Source organism: Phyllostomus discolor, chromosome 11, assembly GCF_004126475.2.
Source record: "Phyllostomus discolor isolate MPI-MPIP mPhyDis1 chromosome 11, mPhyDis1.pri.v3, whole genome shotgun sequence".
Taxonomy (NCBI): Eukaryota; Metazoa; Chordata; class Mammalia; order Chiroptera; family Phyllostomidae; genus Phyllostomus; species Phyllostomus discolor.
In genome coordinates, this window is record NC_040913.2 from 70,947,093 (window position 1) to 70,967,570 (window position 20,478).

Genomic DNA, 20,478 nt, shown 5'->3' on the forward strand with positions numbered 1-20,478 from the left:
GATGTGATGTACAACTGATAAGTATAGTTAACACTGCTGTTATGGTATATTTGTAAGTTGCTCAGAGTGTAGATCCTATAAGTTCTTGTAATAAGGAAAAAATTTTTTGTGTGTGTATCCACATGAGATAATGGGTGTTAACTAAACTTTTTGTGATAATCATTTCACAGTATATGTATTTTAAGTCATTATGGGGTATATGTGAACATATACAGAACTGTATTGTCAATTACATCTTAAATGACCCTTTGGGTGTAGATCTGGTTGTAGACTCTCAATTCTGTTCCATTGATGCAACTTCTCCATCCTTATGCTAATGCAACACTTTTATGATTACATCAAATGTTATAGCAAATCTTAACATCTTCAAGTGTGAATCCTTAAAATTTTTTTCACAATTGTTTTGGCCATTCTGGATACTTTGATTTTGATGTTAATTTTGCAATCTACTTGTCTGTTCTACAAAGAACCTGTTGGAATCTTGATTGACTTTGCATTGAATATAAAGGAAAACTGATATCTAGCAATATTGATCTTTCTAGCTCACAAATATCATATATATATATCTTTGTATGTATTTAGGTTTTCCCTAATTTTTCTGAAAATGTTCTATAGTTTTCAGTCATGTACATCTTTTATTAAATTTATTATTAAGAGTTTAAAATATTTTTGATACTATTATGCTAGATTTATTTTTTTATTTTCCAGTTGTTTGTAACTATTTTAAAAATGCAATTGATTTTTTCCTTATTGACCTTGTGTACAGTGACTTTACTAAATTCAATTATATTAGTAGTTATTTTATAGCTCCCTTAGGACCATCTATGTAAACAATCATATCTTCTATAAGTAGACAATTTTACTCCTTCATTTCCAATCTGTAAGCATATTTTTCTCTTTCTTCTCTTATTTTACAGCCTAGAATTAATCTCCAGTGCAATGATGAATAGAAAAAATAAAAGTTGTATTCTTAGCTTTTTCCTTATCTTAGGAAATTGTTCAGCACTTTACTATTTAATATAATATTAGCTGTAGGTTTTTGATGGGTGCTCTTTATAAAATTAAGAAAGTTCTTTTCCAGTATGCTGAGAATTTTGATCTTGAATGGATGTTGAAATGTGTTCAGTGCTCTTTTGGGCATCTATTATGATTATATCATTTTCTCATTTTGTTTGTTAATATAGTGAATTACTATATTATTTAACTTTTAAATGTTAAGCCACTCTTGCTTCCTGGAATAAACAAACTTTGTTGTGATATGATTATCTTTGTATGTATGTATACATGTCAACATGCATGTCTAGATCTGTGTTGTTTCTGATTTGCCAATTTTTAAAGGACTTTTCTGTCATGCTCATGATCAATATTGGTTTGCAATTTTATTTTCATTTAGAGTCTGTCAAAATTTGTTAGTGCTAGGCTGGCTCAAAAGCAAGGGCAAAAGTGGTTCTTCCTCCTCTTTTCACTGAAAGACATTGTAGAAGTAGATATTATGCAACCTTTTAATGTTTCATAGAATTCTCCAGTGACACCCTCTGGGTCTAGAGCTCTTTTCCTGCCTTCTTCTGGGTTAATCGAATCAGATAATTTTATTATCTTATTTTATTTTCTCTGTAAGTTCTTTAGCTTTATGGCTTTGTATTTGTTTCTAGGGGATTATAGTATGCAGGCTTAAATGACCACTATCTATTCAGAATTAATATTTACCATCTCATGTAAAACATAATGACCTTTCAACAGTATTGTTCTACTCCTATTCATCGTTGTGCTATTGTTGACATACATGCATGTTTTACATGTGTATAAATATATTAAAAATACCACAGTACACAATTCAGTATACACAATACACAATATAGTATTGCATTAAATTTTCCACTGTCTTCAGATAAATTTAGAGGGATAAGAATGTAGATTCCCACACATTAATCAATCAGGGTTTACCACCTTGTCCTGTGCATGCAAGTTTACAGCCGGTGCCATTTGCCCCCCACCTTCAGGACTGCGTACGCATTTCTGTGACACAGGTCTGCTGGAAAACTGTTCTCTTAGTTTGTATTGAAAATTTTCTTATTCTACTTTCAATTTTGAAGGATATTTTTGCTGTAGATAGAATTCTGAGTTGACAGTTTTGTTTAATTTAGTTCGTTTCTTTCACCGCCTTTTGTTCCTTGAACAGACCAAGCTCATTTCCACTCCTGGCTCTCTGTCTGGCTGTTTACTCTCCCTGGGAAACTCTTGGACTAGTTCTTCATGTCACAGCTCACTTCTCGTCCCTTTGGTTTCACATCCCACTTCTCAGAGGACTCGGTTGACCGTGCTGTCAAAAATCACCCTTCTTCCTTGTTCCTCTCTCATTAGCCTATCTACATCCTGTGTGCTACTTTCACAATCTTTAATTATGTTTTTATTTGTTTACTAGTTTCCTGTGTTCCTGCCTGGCTAGCTCTGTAAAGAATTTTATTCTGTCTGTTTTATTCCCTCTTACATTCTTGGCATTCAGCAAAATAACTGACACCATAATAAAGGCACAATGACGCTTCTCTCATATAGAATGGATGCAGCTAAAGTTGCAGGGACACCTAGAGTCTAGCTTTGCTGGACTTGAAAAGGCACACAGAGTAATCACATACTGCTCCACTCTCCAGGACCATCTGTTCTACACACTGTGCTTAGGGATATGAGTACAAAAGCAATGCATCTTCAAGAAGCTTTTTCAGCCCCTTTGAGTTAGAAACAATCTCCTCCTCTAGTTCCCATAACACTCTGCTCATCCTACTCGTCCTGACTGTGGTACTTTTTATGATCTACCTTCACAATGTCACTATTTGTATACATATATTCTCTCTCTACAGCCGTCTGTCAGATCCTTGCAGGCGGGGACTGTATTTCCTGACACATATTGGAAATCCTGTAGATATAACCTTTAGGTCTGCAAAGATTTTTGGATACTGTTAGTATGGTATTGCACTGAAAATGAATTAAATAGGAAAGTTACCTTTTTTGTTTAATAAGACTCTCTATTTCTTTGAGGAAAGGGAGCTATAAAATTCAGAGCAATTTGGATTTCAACTGAGCATTAATAAAGCCCTAAGTTCCCGCCAAGGACACTGTGTCATGTGTGGGGGAGGACTCCCCTGCCCCTTCGCTGCTTTTGTTCTTGTTTATATGCACTGCCTTTCCCATTCCTGCTCCCTGTAGTCTGCCTCGCAATAAAGTGCCAAATATTTCCTGCCCACGCCTCTCTCTGGCTGCAGAGCATGAGAACTGTAATGAAAAGCAACAGATCAGAATATTTTTCTTAGATTTGTTGGTGATGTTGAAAGTGCCCGTTTTTAAACATAAATATTTATGCCCATTGCCAAGCCGAACCTTCGTTTGTTACGAGGGGAACTTTGATTGGTCTGTAGTCTGAAGAGGACCCCTATAAAAAGTAGTTATCGTGTATTATGACAAGATTGATGGAGAACTGCAGAAGGAGGAAGGCCTGAAGCTGGTTTTCATATTCTGATTTGATGCATAAAAGAGGAGATGAGGATTCAAAGAACTCCTGTGCACGGTCGTTGTGATAACGTACGGCCTCTGGGCTTGGGGTCCACGGTAATCTTTTTGAATCATGCACGCTTGTGAAATGCAAAAGCGATGGGAGCACAGCTCTTTTTTATGGAATAATATATTTTTAAAGACCTACTATTGTTCTGGCAGATTGAAGTTACCAAAAGGCATGGATGTCTATGGGGCAGTACTTTACACGGTGTATGTGTATTTGGGGGGGCTGGGGTTACAAGTCGGAAACTTCTTGTCTATTCCCAGGCCCCGTTCCAAAGCTTATGGAATCAGAATCTCCAGAAGTTGTGCCTGAGAGTCTACATTTTAGCATGATCATTAGAAGCGGTATTCACACTGAGAATTTTGAGAGTCATTGCTTGAGGGAATAGAGAGTCAACAGTTGTCTGTTTCATCTCTGAATCATCAGTCTCTGCCTGGAAATTTTAAGTCCCTTAGATTGCTTCCTAAGAAGGTCCCAGAGATCTGTGATTTCATTGTTTGTTTCCCTATAACTGAATATAACTGAATTGACTTTTAATTGAGCAGTTAGGGATATCAGTGTCCAATTATGTGATTGAAACTAAAACAACAAGCCAGCCTTTCCACTGGCCAGTCCAGTTTATCATATGACACATCAAATAGATTTTTCTGAAACCTGCATTGGGCCATACAAATTTGACAGTGTCCTTGAGGTTCTGTTTTTTGCCACATTATCGACATAAGAGTGATTCTGTAACATTCAGTGAGACTCATTAGATGTAATCAGAAAGTGACCTTACTCTTGCCCTCTGCTGCCCTTTCAAACTCTCTGTGGGGTTACTTTTTTCCTCCCCCTCGGATAAAAACCGGGATAAGTTTAATGAATTTTCACACACTTTTAAGCAGCAAAGATTTCTTTACTTTTATTTCTAGATACATGAAAGTTCTTTGTCATTAATTGACATATCCAGGATAGGAAAATATTTTTTTAACTATCTTCTAACTTTATTAAAAGTTAGTTTTTCCCTTCCTTAGCTCAGTTCTGCTTGGGCTGCCTGAGTAGGTAGGCTCTCTTTTTCTCTGCCTGGGGCTTTTGCTTTTCTTCTAAGGATTTTGCTTTTCTTTCTTTACCTTGGCAGATTGCCTCAGGTTCCTCCAAGGCTGAGGGATTCAGTGTATCAAGTGAGAAAGGCGAAGGGGATTAAGGTTTACTTGATAGATACGTATACGAAGCTGGCATAGATCTTGCCTGGCTTGGCAGGGGTTGCAAACTGACTACTCATGGAAGGATTTCTTGGCTCTTTCAGGAACTCAGCATTACTTGATCTGAGCTAAATATTTCCTTTGCGATCATGCCGACCTTCTGGATTTCCAGCTGAACACTTCTAGCATCTTTCCTTTGAGATCCCATTGCCCTCAACTCCAGCATCTAAGACATCTCCAAACCAGCTCCTCTCATACACAGTACACACATGGTCTGTGGGAACTTCCACATATCTTATACTCTGACAAGCTCTGTGAATACAGGCTGTACCTAATTCTGCCACCTTTCTTTCTTTGCCATCAGAGTAGCTAATAGCCACAATCTCTAGGGCTTTGGATCTTGCAGGTGGTTTAGTGTTCAAGAACCTTCTTCCCAAGTACAAGAAAGCATGCCTCCAGCTCTCTAGATAATTCATTGAATCCTTTTCCCATAGGGTACAGGTGAGAGAGAACTACCCCCATAACGTAAGTTCTCTCACATGGAGGAGGGTAAGTAACACTCACAGTACTGTATAAGCTCCCTTTAAGAAATCCCCTACCTCTTTCTTCTATCTCTTTTTTAGACTGGAGGTGAATGATCAGCTTGGGGCTGGAAACCGGTTCTTGACCACTTCCTTTGGATGCCCTGAACTGGGGCTCTCACATTCACTTTAGCAATGTGGGTGTAGTTAGCATCCATGTCTTAGGGCTTCATCTGGGATATTGGGACAGAAAGAGTTGCATTTGAACATCTTTTTGAAATTGTAAAAATAGTTTATTTATGTTGATTACTTGTTATGTGTCAGACACTCTCTCATGCAATGCTTTATCTCACTCAGTCTTCCCCACAATCATGTAAGAAATCAGAAGTACAGAGAGGTCAAATAATTTGTATAAAGTCACCCAGGTAGCAGGTTGTAAAATTCTTCCAACTCTGTGCATTATTTTCCTTTTAAGAAAATAAGAACTTTGTCTCTTAGAAAGAAAATACTCTGCATTCATCAGAAAAAAAAAGCTACAGCTGCCTAATAGCTTGGCTTTTTACAAGGATAAGACACTGGATTTTGGAGCAAAATTAATAAAAACAACTCTCGCTTGCTAAGAATTTTAATGTATCTTACTGACTTAATTCTTACAACAACTTTGTGATGCAGATGGTCTTGTCTTCATCTTGCAGATGAAGGAAACTGGGGCCAGGAAGAAATTATATGACTTCCCCTAGATCATACAACCAGAAATAATTGAAGCCAGAATTTAGATCTGAAGTTTCAGATCTTGACTATGAGTTTACTTTCCTCTCTGCCCTGATGGGACACACTAGCAGAAAGAATGCGTTCTGTTGTAGGTCTCTGAGCTGTGACAAATCTTTCAAGTTTGGTTAAAGCTGCTTCCTAACGCGCTTGACTCTAGATGAGTCAATGTTACAAAGGAGTCGGGTTTTTACTAAACTTCTTGGAGCAAAGAGCAACTTACTCATCTTGGAATTCCCAGTGCCTGGTCCAAAGTTGATAGTCTATTCATGAAGTAATTAAATGAATAAACAAATACAGAGATAACTTTCTTTTAAACTCTCTGGTGGAAAGTTAGCATTCATGTGAATTAGATTAACATATGATCCTTCTGAGTGTTTACATTTTATAAGATGGTCCTGGAAGAAGAACCCAAATGAGTGATATGTATGCTGTTGTCTGATTCTGCCATCTGAGTAGTGGTGGAAGAACTGAGACAGGATTTTTCTGGAGGCTCAAGTTTCATGCAGATGTGACAGCTTACCATGTCTATCTGCCTCGGGAAAAAGTGGACTGCTTCTTTGCTTGGGTTACAAAATTTCCAGAAACACTTTCCATCAATAAAGTATGTTCTAATAATGTCAGCCATCATGTCAATGAAGCAGGCAGCTTCTAGCATAATTCGTAGTTATAATGCTTCTTCTATGCAACCTATTGACTGGGCTCTGAAAGGAGGGGTAGAAGGCTTGGTGGGGTGGACCAGATAACCTGTAAGCTGCTCTGAGCCTGAACTTTTGGAGAATCTTGGGTTCTTTCAGCGGGGTGAAGATGAGCATGCAGCTAATCAGGTCTGTCTGTTGTCCACAGGTCTGAGGCGCAACTACAGATGTACCATCTGCAGTGTCTCTCTAAACTCAATAGAACAGTATCATGCCCACCTGAAAGGATCTAAACATCAGACCAAGTAGGTACTTTCATACTTTCTCTCTCTAGTCCTTTCATATGTGATTTGTAGATGATGATCAAAGGCTAAACATTTTAATTACTTCAAAATAAAGAGATGGAAGCAACATCTCTTTACCTCCAAAGTTCCCTTGATATTTTTGCTGGGAAGCCTCCAAAAGTCCACTTGAAGAATGGCTTCTCCTTTTGTGGCACGAGTAATGACAGGCTCTCTTTTTTTCATTTTTTAAGGACAGTTCACGTTTTTGTATAAAACTTCAGGAACATTTTATATCTATGCCAAGTGTTTTTAAATAAACAATGTTATCTCTATCTGGAGGATGTGTCAGACTTTAGCGTTGTTATTTCAAATGTTATGAATGTCTTCTGCCATTTCTAGATGAATATTGTTAATTAGTATAGAAACCTAACAAATTTCATGATGTATTCAATCATTCATATACATAAGTATTTCCAATTAAATGGAAGCTTATTTCATTACATAAAACAATTCTCATGATTTTAAACCTGAAAAGGCCAATTGGGCATATTTACCTACATTTATACTTCTCATCTTCTTAAAAATAAATGACATTAGCTTTGTAGGCATTTTTAAAGTAGCTGCTAGGACTGTTAATAAAACCTGACAGCATAGGGAAAAAAACAAGGAATATCTCAAAAATATGTAATTTTCCTGAGTGTGGTTGTTTTCATATCTCTGATATTTATTAGCAGAATCATTTAACAGGTTTGACTGCACCAAGGCTTCATAAATAATGAATGATGTATTCAACAAACATTTATTGAGCTGTACTATGTGTCAGCTCCGAGGTGCACGCTAGGAAATAAAAGATGAATTGACCCAGGCCTGCCTCTTGAGGAGCTGACCGCCAGACCGCCTTGTAAAGACATAGATTTTTCTCGAATACCATGTGGGCTCTCAGAGCTTTGAGTACTAGGGAAGGGGCCACCAGAGCAAGCTGTGCAGGGACACTGGTGCGGTGGCTGAGCACAGAAGGAAGAAGTCACATTCTGATTCTGCTCACCCTCAGAACCTTGGGGCCTAACACAGCACTTCGTGCATCTTAAGGGATTCATAAACATTTTTGAATGAATGAAGGTATGATTTTAAACTATAAGTAACAATTTTCCATGCAGGAGTATGAGGAAGGTGAGTTCCAGGCAAGCAAATTTCTTTGTGAGGTTATTTTAAAGACACAGGTCACGGGGGTCTGGTGTAGGTGAGGAAACGTAAGCCCAGCGTTGGTTACTGATTCTCAGTCTTTGCATCCATGTCACACTGTCTCATGATCAAAGCCACTTTCATGACTTGCTTTACTCTGATCCACCCCAGAGCACTTTTATCAAGGTAATTCAGCAAAAGGAAGATTTTCTCTGATTTGTGATGGAGTGCCTAGAGCGCTCCTATGGATCATCGGACACTGCTGGCCACTCCCCCACCTAGTAGTCTATTCATTGTCTGACTAGTATACTGTAAGAGGCACCATATGCATTCTACTAACCTGTGTCTGATGGACACACAGACACAAGTAGCTGCAACAATAAATGGTGATCTTTTAGGGGCATGTATTTATTGCTCTTAATATAGATAATATTAATATATATCATAATGTAATAAATATTAAAAACACACAGAGGTAGACAATAGTGACTGGAAGTGGCATGAGTCCTGTAAATGACTAACGTGGACAGTATCTTCAGCTTCAGGAAAATCTGCCTCCCTATGTGTACACGTACAACTTGACATGCCAGAATCTGTGCTAGGCATTCCCACACATATTATCTCCTTTGATGCACTTCACTACCTTGAGATAACTACTAATAACCCATTATTTTATATGAAAACACCAAGGCTCAGAGAGGCAAAGAAGCTTACCCAACGTCACCTGGGCAACAAATGGCAGAGTGGGAGTGACATCTCACAGTGTCTGACCTGTGCTTCTGCTTCTTCCACTTCATCAGTCACCACACATGGGCTCGGCATGGACGCCTGCCAACACAGAATACAGTGATGAGGTTTGAGAAAAAGGGCATCCTTCCCTGGAGGGATTTAATAAATATATGTGACTTCAGAAGGGTACCTCTTCTACAGTACTGCCTTCTTTCCAATAAACACAGTTCTTTTCTCCCTTAAAAGCACAAGGTCTCTCTTGTTCTGAGAAGTAAAGTGAGGGAAATGTGAACGAAATCATTGTAATAGCCTTGACCCACATGCCTGTTTCACCTGCTGTATACCAAATTTAGGATATGTGTGATCTGTTGTTCCATAATACTTTGTAATATGTTTGTCAGACTCGGTCTCAGAATTTATGCAGGCTTCACTGAATAAATTGAGAGGTCTTCCCTCTATTTCTAATCCCTGACAGAGTTTGTGGTAAATTGCTATTATTCCTTAAATATTAGGAAGAAATCATTTATGTTATCATCTGGGCTTGGAGTTTATACTGTGGAAATATCTGTACTAGAATTTTAATGTCTTTAATGTAGCACTATTCATATTTTCTATTTCTTCTTGGATCAGTTTTAATTCATTATTTTTCAGTGAATTTGCTCATTTTATCTACATTTTAAGATGTATTGGTATGTAGCTGTTCATTATATTCCTTTAATTTTATTTTTAATGTTTGTAGGATGTTTTTCACTCCTGATTTTATTTATTTGTGTCTCTTCCTTTTCTTGTTTGTTGATCATTTTTGTGAGAATTTTATCAATGCTTATTAGGTTTTTTGATGAATGAACTTTGGCATTTGTTGATTTTTCTCTATGTGCAGTTATTTTCTACCATTTAAAAATTATTTCCTTCTTTCTATGCCCTTTCAATTTAATTTTAATGCCCCCCAGCTTGTTAACATCAAAGTATAGGTTATTAATTTTAAGTGTTTATGTTTTATAATTCATGCATTTAAAGCTCTCATTGTGCCACCACAGATTATTTTAGCTATATTCTGCAAGTCACATTTTTTGTATCTCACAATTTTGCATATATAGTATTTTCATCATTATTTATTTAAACATATTTTCTAATTTTTACCGCGTTTTTTTCCTTACTCGTGGTTAAGAGAATATTTGGGAGATTTTTCTATTATGTATTTTGTGATCCATTTGTGCCTGATTCTGCTGTGGTCAGAGAACACAGTCTGAGAGACTCCAGGCCCTTGACGTTTGTGTTGACTCATCCTATGGCCCAGGCATCTGGTCAGCTGTGGTAATACCCCATGTTCACTGGTTTTTAAAGTAATTTTTTAGTAATTAGGCAAATGGTTCTGTATATCAATTATGTTAGAATTTTCAACCTTGTTCAAATTTTCTATGCCCTTACTGACTTTTGATCTGCTTATGATATTTATGAGAAACAGACATCATTTAAAAGTTCCAACTGTGAATATGGATTTCTCTAAATGACTTCTTAATTTTATTTTTTAAAAAATACATATTCAAGGTATATTTTCATCAGGAAATGTCCTTCTCTTTTTTACTAGTAATACTTTCCTTAATGTATACCAACTCTTCAAGGATTCCCAAATGTTTTCTTTAGAATCTATCCAGCTTTTACTTTGTCCTTAGGTGAAAGGTTAGTGTTATACCAATTACCCCGTCAGAGGAGAAAATGAAAGTCAGCCAAATGGTTCTTAAGTATTCTAATCTGAGCAATTAGAATAACATGAGTATTAAGGTGTCAGCAATTTTCAAGTTCCTTTATTTATATTTTTACTAATAATATCTAGAAAAAGTGTTGAGATGAGTAAAGTTTATTAAATTGTGTGGTGGAAAGAGCACTGAATTTTAAATCAGTAGATTTTATTCTAATAGAAGTTTGCCACTGCATCCTCTTGGGCACCGACAGGTCTTCCAGTCTCAGTTCCCTTACAGACACGTGAATAGTGATGACAGGAGCCTGACAAACGTGCATTCACTTTCCATGCCTTTTTCACGAGCCTGGGCTCTTTCCTACTAATCCTGAATTTAGCCTTAAAATTCTTCTTACGACAGGTCCCCCAGTTAGCCTTCACCATTTTATTGGAGCTAGCAATGTGTCCCCAGTATTATGTCCACCCAGAACCTCAGAATGTGATGTTATTTGTAAGTAGGGTCTTTGCAGATGTAAACAGAATCTCAAGGGGAAATTATTCTGGACTTAGTGTGGGCCCTAAATCCAGTGCCTCGTGTCTTTATGAGAGAAAGGAAAGGGAGAAGGCTACATCGAGAAGAAGGCTGTGTGAAGACATAGGCAGAGATTGGGGTTATGTTTCCACAAGCCAAAAACACACGAGCCAGCAAGGTTGGAAGAGGCAAGGAATGATTCTCCTCTGGAACTTTTTGAGGCTGGGCCCTGCTGACACCTTGAGTTTAGACTTTATTCCCTAGAACCGTGGGAGGATAAACTTCTGTTGTTTTAGGCTATGCAGTTTGTGGTTCTCTCTTACTTAGGGGCAGCCCTAGGACATTAATGCAGTGTGAAACCTACTTGACTTATTCCATAAGCATCCCTTCAGTCACATATTCCTGGGCAACTTATTATGCCTGTCACAATAATGACAACAATGAAGATGATGCTGAGCAAGATGATGATGATGATGGTGATGATGCCACCGGTGAAAAGTGCTATGGAACGTCTGTTCAAGTGGAGTACAGCAACACATTAAAATGCTTTGAAAGTATTGGGTTGGCCCCAAAATTTTATTTGTTTTTTTCTGTAAAGTAAAAACACATTGTTCATTTTCACTGAAAACTTTATTGACTTGGATATTTTGAGTATGTCAGCTGTCTCCCATGTGGTGGGAGGTAACGTTGATTGTTCTCAGTTTCTGTCTCAATTTGATCACTATCAACTTCAACTGGTCTACCCTACCATGGAGCATCATCCAATCAGACATTTTCAGCACAAAACTTCGCAAACCACTTTTGACACGTTCAATCAGTCCTAGCACCCTTTCCATATACTGCACAAATCTTTTCTTGCGTTTTAGTTGCAATTTTACCTTTATTGAAACAATAATGCATAATATGCCAAACATGTTGCATATTTTCTTTCATCTTCAATGTTAAAAGGGCTATGCAAAAATTCACCAATTTTGATGTTTTTTTAATGCACGCTGATATGACAGCTGTCACAATATAATCTAACAAATTGTTTCGAATTAAGTTACTACTGACTTTATTACTAGTAGTAATATGGATTTTTTCTTTTTTGGGGGGAAATGCCATAAACAACAAAATAACAGTCAAATTTTTCTCCATCGTTAAATAACAAGAGAAATACTAAGTGGCATTAAATCGCTAATGAGATTAAAGGTTTAGAAATGCAGGTGATCACACTGATGTCTAAAGCAATTGCCTATTAGGTAGATTTTTCAGTGTTTCCAGGGGAGCTAGTCTGTCAATTAGTACAAATGATTAAAATGAAATTTAAAGGCAGATGAGTGCATACCACAGACTAATGAACAATTCCCATGCAATGTATTTAAATTTGAGATTGGGGAACACTTCAAGCCTTAGGACAGTATATTACCTAGAATAAAGGATATAAAAGTTGCCATTACTTACTTTGATACTTCAGTTGGTTGAAAATGAGACACAAGTGTCTAAGAGAATAAATCAGACTGACTAGAACTTAGCAGCAATTTATAAATTTGCTTTTTTCTTTGATGGGAAACCTTAAATAGTGATACATATTGCTTTTTCTGCAGTTTTTTTTCACCTAGATGAACCCTCCAGACAAAGCATTTGTATTATTCAGTTTTCCAATATATTAATTTATTTGTGAAGTGATTGAGTGGATATTTAGACTAGTTTTCAGAGCTGGAATATATTTGCTTTAAATATCTTGGAATTCAGTTCCTGCCTTCAGGACAGTGGTAAGTTATCTGAGGGGTGCACAATAATAAGTAAGATAGTTGCAAGATATGCCAACCATTAAGAATGCTTTTTTATTATAAATAAAAGTTGCATAAACCCCAAGAAGATGCTCTGTTTGGAAACAAGCAAACAAAGCAACAACAAATTAATGCATAGACTTTTCAAAGGCTAAAAATATAAATATAATCTGTGGAATTTTCAGTATGGTGTACTGCCACTAACCAAGAATTTCAATAACCAGAGGAGGTGGGATTTGATATTGTGGTCTATTTTTTTCATGAGAAAGTTTTCTTTTCTGAAAAGTATAAAAGTTCAGTAAAGTTCTGAGATGAGCAAGACATGAGATGGTGTTGAAAGGAGAGCTGTCCTTTCCCAAAGAGTGTCAGGTTATTTCTCTTCGGTTGATAATTATTTGGAAGCTGCTTGGAAAGGCCTGGAATAAAGAACAATATCTAGAGCCCAAGACAACTGTTCTGCCTGTCTTATCTGATGATTCTGGTGGTGCAAACTAGCTCTTCTAGGAAGCAGAGATTATGGAGTGTTGCCGAATCTTCCTAGCCCAGGGCACTCCTAGATCCTGTGAATCGGGTGCCTGCTGCAGCACAGTGGTGAGGATGTGGTGAGGCCTGGGGGTTAAAGGGTGTTCTCTTTTTAGCCCTGTTTTTTTTTAATAAAACATTCTGGTCCACTGTTGTCAATAGCCCTTCCTTTTCTAAGGAGGGTCTCTGATGAAACAGAATCAAACTTTGCAAATGAAAAAGACAGTAGCCTATAAAGAGGAGAATATCAGAGAAGACAGAAAAACAAAATAAAACCATATAACTCTCTATATATAGCCCTAATGCACAGGCAATTCTAACAGCTCTATTTTTCAAAAAGTCTCACTTGCATGCTTTTTCTATATATACCACACCTAGGGATGCATTATAATTATAGTATGTGAATAGATTAGGCCCTTTTGCAGGCTTGGAAAGAACTAAATGGTGAGCACCTTCATTCTTTCATGTTACTTTTAGCATTACTGCTGACATCTAATATTTCTCAGCTCACTCATTCTTCTACCCACCTCCTTCTTGGGGGACCCATAATCATTGTTTTGTCTTGCTTGAAATTTGCATGAGTCACGGCTGTCTCCAGAGTAGTTCTGAGTTGATGATTTAATGTCCCAGATTTAATTGTGGACCTCATTGAAACCTCTCACATTCTTTGTCATGCTGCTTCAGATAGTCATCCAGGACCAATCACATACCTGACATGGCTCTGAAAAGTACATGAAGAAAGAGAGAAAAGTCTGGAAGGAGGGTGGTGGAACCTAATAGGCCTGCCTAGGAGGCAGACAACCAGAGCCCCATTGTCAGCCCTGTTTATCACACTCTCTTAAGACTCTCTCTTGGCTCTTAACAACTTTAAGAAAGTGGCTCTTAACAACTTTAAAACATTATTTGAAAATCTACCTATTGAGATGCAATTTACATACAATAACATGCATAGATTTCAGGTATATAATCAGATGGGATTTGACACTTTATACACCATGTAATTACCAGCCCAACTAAAATATAGAACATTTTCTCAACCATCAAAAGTTCCCTTGTGCCCCTTTTCAGCCAATACCCTACCCCAAGCAAACACTTTTTGATTTATGTCACCATAGCTTAAGTTTGCCTGTACTACACCTTAGTAAAATAATATAGCATGTATTCTTCGCTTTCTGGCTTCTTTTGCCCAACATAATGTTTTTGAGATTCATTAATAATGTGGCACATATCAGTAGTTCTTTCTTTCCCTGTGTGGCTTTGAATAAATCATGGCCCCTCACCAAGCTTCAGTGTCTTCATTTGAAACCTGAGGGAGTTGGAATATGGGGTAGTCGAGGTCTCTATCAATTCTAACATTCTCTTATTTTACGACTTTGATATTTAGCTTCTTTAACTGTTTTATATATTTTTTCAGCTGGCAGAAGATTGGCTGTAAACTAGTTCTTCTTTCATGTTTACTTCTGTACTGCTGGGTGGCCCAGAGGGGATCTACCCTTTAATCACGCTGTGTGAGAGAAGAAGGGTCTGGAGGCCTTTCATTCTGTCCTTAGACCAAAGGCCAGGGGCTTTCCAAATGCTGTCTGTCACTTGGAGGGAAAAGGGTGAAGCTGTTTGTATAAGGAGAAGGTAGATAAAGCAGCTTATTTTAGCTTTATTTCATGCCATTAGTATAGATCACAAACTCTGGTGGCTTCTCAGGCCTACAGGGCTAGGTAAGAGGGAGTCAGAAAGGTTCTAAAGGAGACCTTGGCCCCTCACCTGAACAGTCCAGGCATCTGGACTTGCACGCATCCTGGATCTTGTCTAAGCAACTGCAACCCCTTCCCACACATTTCACCAAAATTCATTAGAAATTAAAGTGTGTTTGTCTATAAACTGTATTTAGCTGCCACTGACTTTTACTCCAACCAAACTTTAGTAGAATGTTGACTTTGGCCAGAATCTGTCTACTCACTTTAAAATTATCATGGAACATGCAATGCCAGGGAATCGAATGAAATAAGTGAAGAATTTCTCTTCATATAGGTTGATTTTGTTGGAAAAGTGGGGGGAGGAGGTATGATGGGAATGAAAACATGCCCTTGGTTGTGTTACTGAGTTCAATTGTCCATCACCTCTTTGGGGGGTAAAGGAGAGGATTGAGTATGTCCATTATAGCTGCAGTTTTCATAGTGTGGGTGGGGTAGTGGTGTGAGTGATTGGACAAGTTAGCCCTTCATACCATATAATTCAGTGCTACAACCAAAATCTACTGAGTACCTAATGTGGTGCATTAAAAACAGGCCTTAGGGACAACAGAAGGAGATACCAAGATACCATATTTTGGACTATAAGATGCACACCCCATATTTGGGAGGAAAAGAGGGGTGTGCCTTATAGTCCTAATGTAGCTTACCTGGCTCGCTGCTGGGGGGATGGGTTGCGGGGGGTGGTTGATGGTTCACAGGAGGCAGGAGCAGGGTCACCGCTGCATTTCCCTCCCAAATGTATGTGTGTATAGGGGGTGGGGTAGTGTGTCTTATAGTCCAAAAAATACGGTAATTTTACCTCTCAGGAAATTTATACTCTAGTTGAGGGGATGCAACAAGTAGTCAAGTAATAATCATTAAAATCAACATAGAATATGGTAAGTAAAAGAGGTACAAAATGCCACTGGAATTCAGAAAAGGAAGAAATTGCGTCTGGTTGGGGGCCATCAGGAAAGGTCATTGAGGAGTGAGTACAGGGAAGTGGTTTGTGAATGAGACCATGAGGGTCCAATCCCAGCTCTGCTTTCTACTGAATGTGTGACCTTGAGCCTGTTACTTAAAGACCTATCTGCGACTAAGTCTTCACATTAGTAAAGTATAACAGATTATAAAAATGCTTTCCAAAACTGATAGATGAAGATTGAGTTTTTAAGAACAAAAAAAAAAAGCACAGAACTGCTTAGATAGTACTTGACATGAAGTTTTTCCACAATAAGTGTTTACGTTGTTTATTAACAAAATTAAACTTGAATAGGCCTTGAGGAATGGGTAGATGAATGTTCAGGTAGCAGTACTTCTGGTGTCCAAGTAATTCTTCTGTAAGATTGTCCCAGACTTCTTTACAGCAAACTCTATTTCCTAGCCCAAATGTGGGGCTTCTGGACTCTGATTAAAAAAGTTCACTTTTTCTCAGGGTTTAATGTCATCCCAAAATGACATTAACCAGACAGAGGAACATAGAGATCTAGGGCAGGACTCCAAAGACCACTCTCATTCTGCATATCTTGTGGTCTTATGCCTTTTACCTGTTGGACATCCTCATGCTCTACAACAGGTTCAAGCTTGATATTTAGTCTTGCAATACCAGAAAGTACAACTTTTTAAAAAAATAACTTTTAAAAGAGTTTTATTTATTTTTAGGGAGAGTGGAAAGTGAGGAGGAAGAGAGGGAGGGAAACGTCAATGTGTGAGAGATACATCGATCTGTTGCCTCTCGTATACACCCAGCTGGGGACCTGGCCTGCAACCCAGGCATGTGCTCTGACTGGGAATCAAACTGGCAACCTTTCAGTTCATAGGCTGGCAATCAATCCACTGAGCCACACCAGCCAGGTCCAGAAAGAACATTTTCTGAATGGTCCCAATTACACACAGTCTTTACACCTTGATTCCTCCCCAGGCTTCCCGCTTTATCTAGCCTTCTGATTCAGTTGCATTTTGTTAATCATTTGTAGTTAACACATTACTCTCCAAAGACCATAGATTATAAAGCTTGAAAACAAATTGAACTGTGCTCCTGGTTAAATTTTCTAAAATCATTCTCCCAATATTTTTTTGAGACACCATGGTTAGAGCTCCTTAACCATTCTGACTATATGGAGCTCACTTTTCTTCCCTGTTTGCATCCTTTCCACTCAGGCATCTCTGTGCTTCTGCTCATACCTGAGTCTGACTAATCTCAGTTGGAAGGGCTTTCTAAAAAACTCAATACTTTTCATGTGCAAGAGTGACACCTCTTCTAATGTTAACCACTGTTATTTCAGTTATAACTTAATAGCAAACAATTTGAAGATTTGTTTTTTTTTTTATTTCTTTGAGTTAATATTATCTATACCATTCTGGATTGTGTTAAGACTAGTCAAATGGAACCAGAATCTGGACCTCAGTCAGAATATAAACTTATATAAGCATCATAATAGTCATTTATATCTATCACTCTTAATAGTCCTTAGCAGCAAATGGGAAATGTGTGTTTCGTCTAGAGCTTTTAGGGTCACAGAAAAATCTCAGCCTATTTCATGCTGAGTAGTCAAATACAAATCAAAATCTATAAAGCTAGGTTTCAGAAATGTGGGTGATATTTCAAGCCAGGGACACAATGAGTTCAAAGTTCTACCCACAGCCTCTGGTGCTATTATACTCTTTGGAGCTATATCTATCTGTTCTCTCCCTTATTTAAGTGCCCTTTCTTCTAAAGACACCTAACAGGATAACATGTGCACTGTATTCTTTTTGATTTCTAAAACCATCACCACCAAACTCATTTCTGTTCTAACACAAAGATCTTATAATAACCTTGAGTAGATGAGTTTCAGACCTCTGATTTTATTTCCTTGATAATAGATAAAGTTCAAATAATACATTCTATTTTATAACACATTTCCAGTGCTAAATAAAATAAACTTACTTATAGCTAAGATTTTCATGAGCAGGCAACTTACTAAATTAGAATCTAGACAGTAGATTCTATGAGAATGTCTATATGAGAAAGGACACTTTAAGTCTCTGTTGTAGATGGGTTTTACTGGGTGTGCTAAAGTTTTTCTCGTTTTAAATCCAGCCTTAGGTTAGCATAATTCCTACTCAGGGCAACTGAGTAGAAGGGGTTTCAGATTTTTCAGCAGCCTTCATACTTCAAAGGTTTGGAAGCCAACTATATAGGTTTCTATTTCTTAGTCTTAGAACTGGATGTCATAATTTTGTAATTCCATATTACGTAATAGTCCTGCAGGTAAAAGTGTGCCCCCATGAAGAAGAGAGACCAGGTCAAAGTATAATCTGGGTGGGGGATTTCTTGCAGCCAGGAAATTCAGTGGCCAGCATCCGTTGTTCCCATTCCAAACATGGAGGAAAAGGGGTGAGCCTCTCTCACACAAGTATGGCAGCAAAACATCAGTGCGAGTAAAATATTCATCAGTGCTTTTCATACATTGGAGGGGTATTTTTCTTTTCAAACTGAACTATCAAGAGACCCAGTAGCAATTAACTAATGAGCTAACCTTCTAGAATATGCAAATGATATTTCTATAGTGAATCTAGAGAGTTCATTTCTGTGAGCAGAATTTGGTCCACTCAAGATCTGGAGGTTTTCATTGAGGCAACATGTCATGGTGAAGGAAAACCAGAGCGCTCACTGACTGGGTAAATAGTTTAGCAAATAATTATTAAGTGACCCACTATGTGCTAGATTCTTAATCACTTAGTAGAACATGACGAACGAATGTTTCATTCTTATCCTTAAAGCACTTGTGTAACTTTTAAGTGCAGAAACACTAAAGCTTTGTGATTCCAGAGGGTGAACCCTTAATTCTTTGGTGCATTCGGAGTGCAAGAGAGATTACTGGTGCTTTACTCAGTGATGAAGGTCAGTGAGTGCTGAGTGGCTGTCAGCGATGTGGGGCTGGGGGGTGGCACAACAAGGACCCACTGTGCCTTCAATCATAATGTCGTCACTAAGAATGTAGGCTCTTGGTGCCCAAAGTAGCCTGGAACCTGACTTAAGAAAGAAAGAAAACAAGCTCGGATCCAGGAGGAAGTCAGGTGTGAACAGGATGAGGCACCTGCCTACGAACAGGAAGTCTTGTCGTATGGGAGGTCGTAAGGGCTTCACCTGCTAAGCCTTTACCCAAAGAAACTAATTTCTCCACTTAAAAGTTTACTTGTTCTGGGTTCTCTTTGTACAGCCCTTTTACTTATATATGCTTATTTAAATTTGGTAACACCTGATAGGATATTTTATCATTATTAAGTGAGGAGAGAAAACAGGAATAACAATTATATTAAGAATAAATGACATTGGTGATCAAAGAATTATGATTAGAGACATTCATCTGTCCAACCTCTGTTGAAAATTACTCTAATTATTGTCTCTTCATGCTTGTAACACTTTCTCTAGTGTATGGTTCTAGGAATCGACAGCAGATTATTTGCTCTGTGTGACTCAGATATTCATAATAAGAATGACTTTAGTGCTCTAAAGCAGTTTTTTTTTTTACTACCTATGCAGGTAATTTCTCTTTTAACCTTGAAGTAGGATTGTTTCAGTATTTTTTTGAATAAAATTTCATCCTGTGCCCACAATGGATGCTCAACAATTAATAGTCTTTCCTTTCCCCACTGTTTAATTAGAATTGAGGCCAACACAGAATTAGAATGACTAAAATCAATGAAAATCGTGAATATCATTTCAAAATGTTCTCTGCTGGCTGTAATTTCTTCATTTCCTCGGGAGGATGTGACAGGCTGTAACAACTGGCCTGCCTTATGATGTGATTTCAGGGAATCAATTTCTCCCCTCACAGCAATACACTTCTTCCCATACATGCCTGCTAGCTAATTGTCAAAATTGTCTTTTCCAGACAAAAAATCTACTTTGTCTACTTTCCCATAGAAGTCACAGACATAATTGCACAATGGGATGCATAAGTGAAAAATATCAGAATCTTACCTGTGAGAGGTTTAGATGGCAGGCCTGAGATAGAAATGTAAAGGATGTCTTTAAATGGGGTGGAGAAGGCAGAAAAAGAAGGCTGGGACTAGCAAGGCTGAGCTTGGCCTCTTTAGGTCCAGGGCCAGACAAGCTTGAAGAAGTTACACCTATTTCCATGTACTCTGGACTTATACTAGTACAAGGGAAAACATATAAAACTTGATGAGTTAAATATTTTCTTATACAAAAAATATTTCTAGACCCCCATGCCTTCATTTTGTCCACTATGATTTATTTCCCTTCTTTAGGTTAGTGCTGATAAAATAATGATTTCAAATATTTTATAACAACTTTATCTTTTTGAAGGACTGACAGGGAGTAAGTAGCTTCATTGTGACTTTTAGCTGGAGAAAGTTTATTAGACAGCTGATATATGACCTCTG

At 37.7% G+C, this 20,478-nt stretch overlaps 1 protein-coding gene across 2 annotated transcripts in view; it reads left to right on the top strand.

The window, feature by feature from the left end:
- Positions 1–20,478, top strand: part of ZMAT4 (zinc finger matrin-type 4) — a 317,747-nt gene that overhangs the window by 270,652 nt on the left and 26,617 nt on the right. For both annotated transcript variants that reach the window (XM_036011575.1, XM_028527005.2), the window contains one exon: positions 6,867–6,963. In XM_036011575.1, the coding sequence (XP_035867468.1) occupies positions 6,867–6,963 (97 nt within the window). The remainder of the gene's footprint in view (positions 1–6,866; positions 6,964–20,478) is intronic.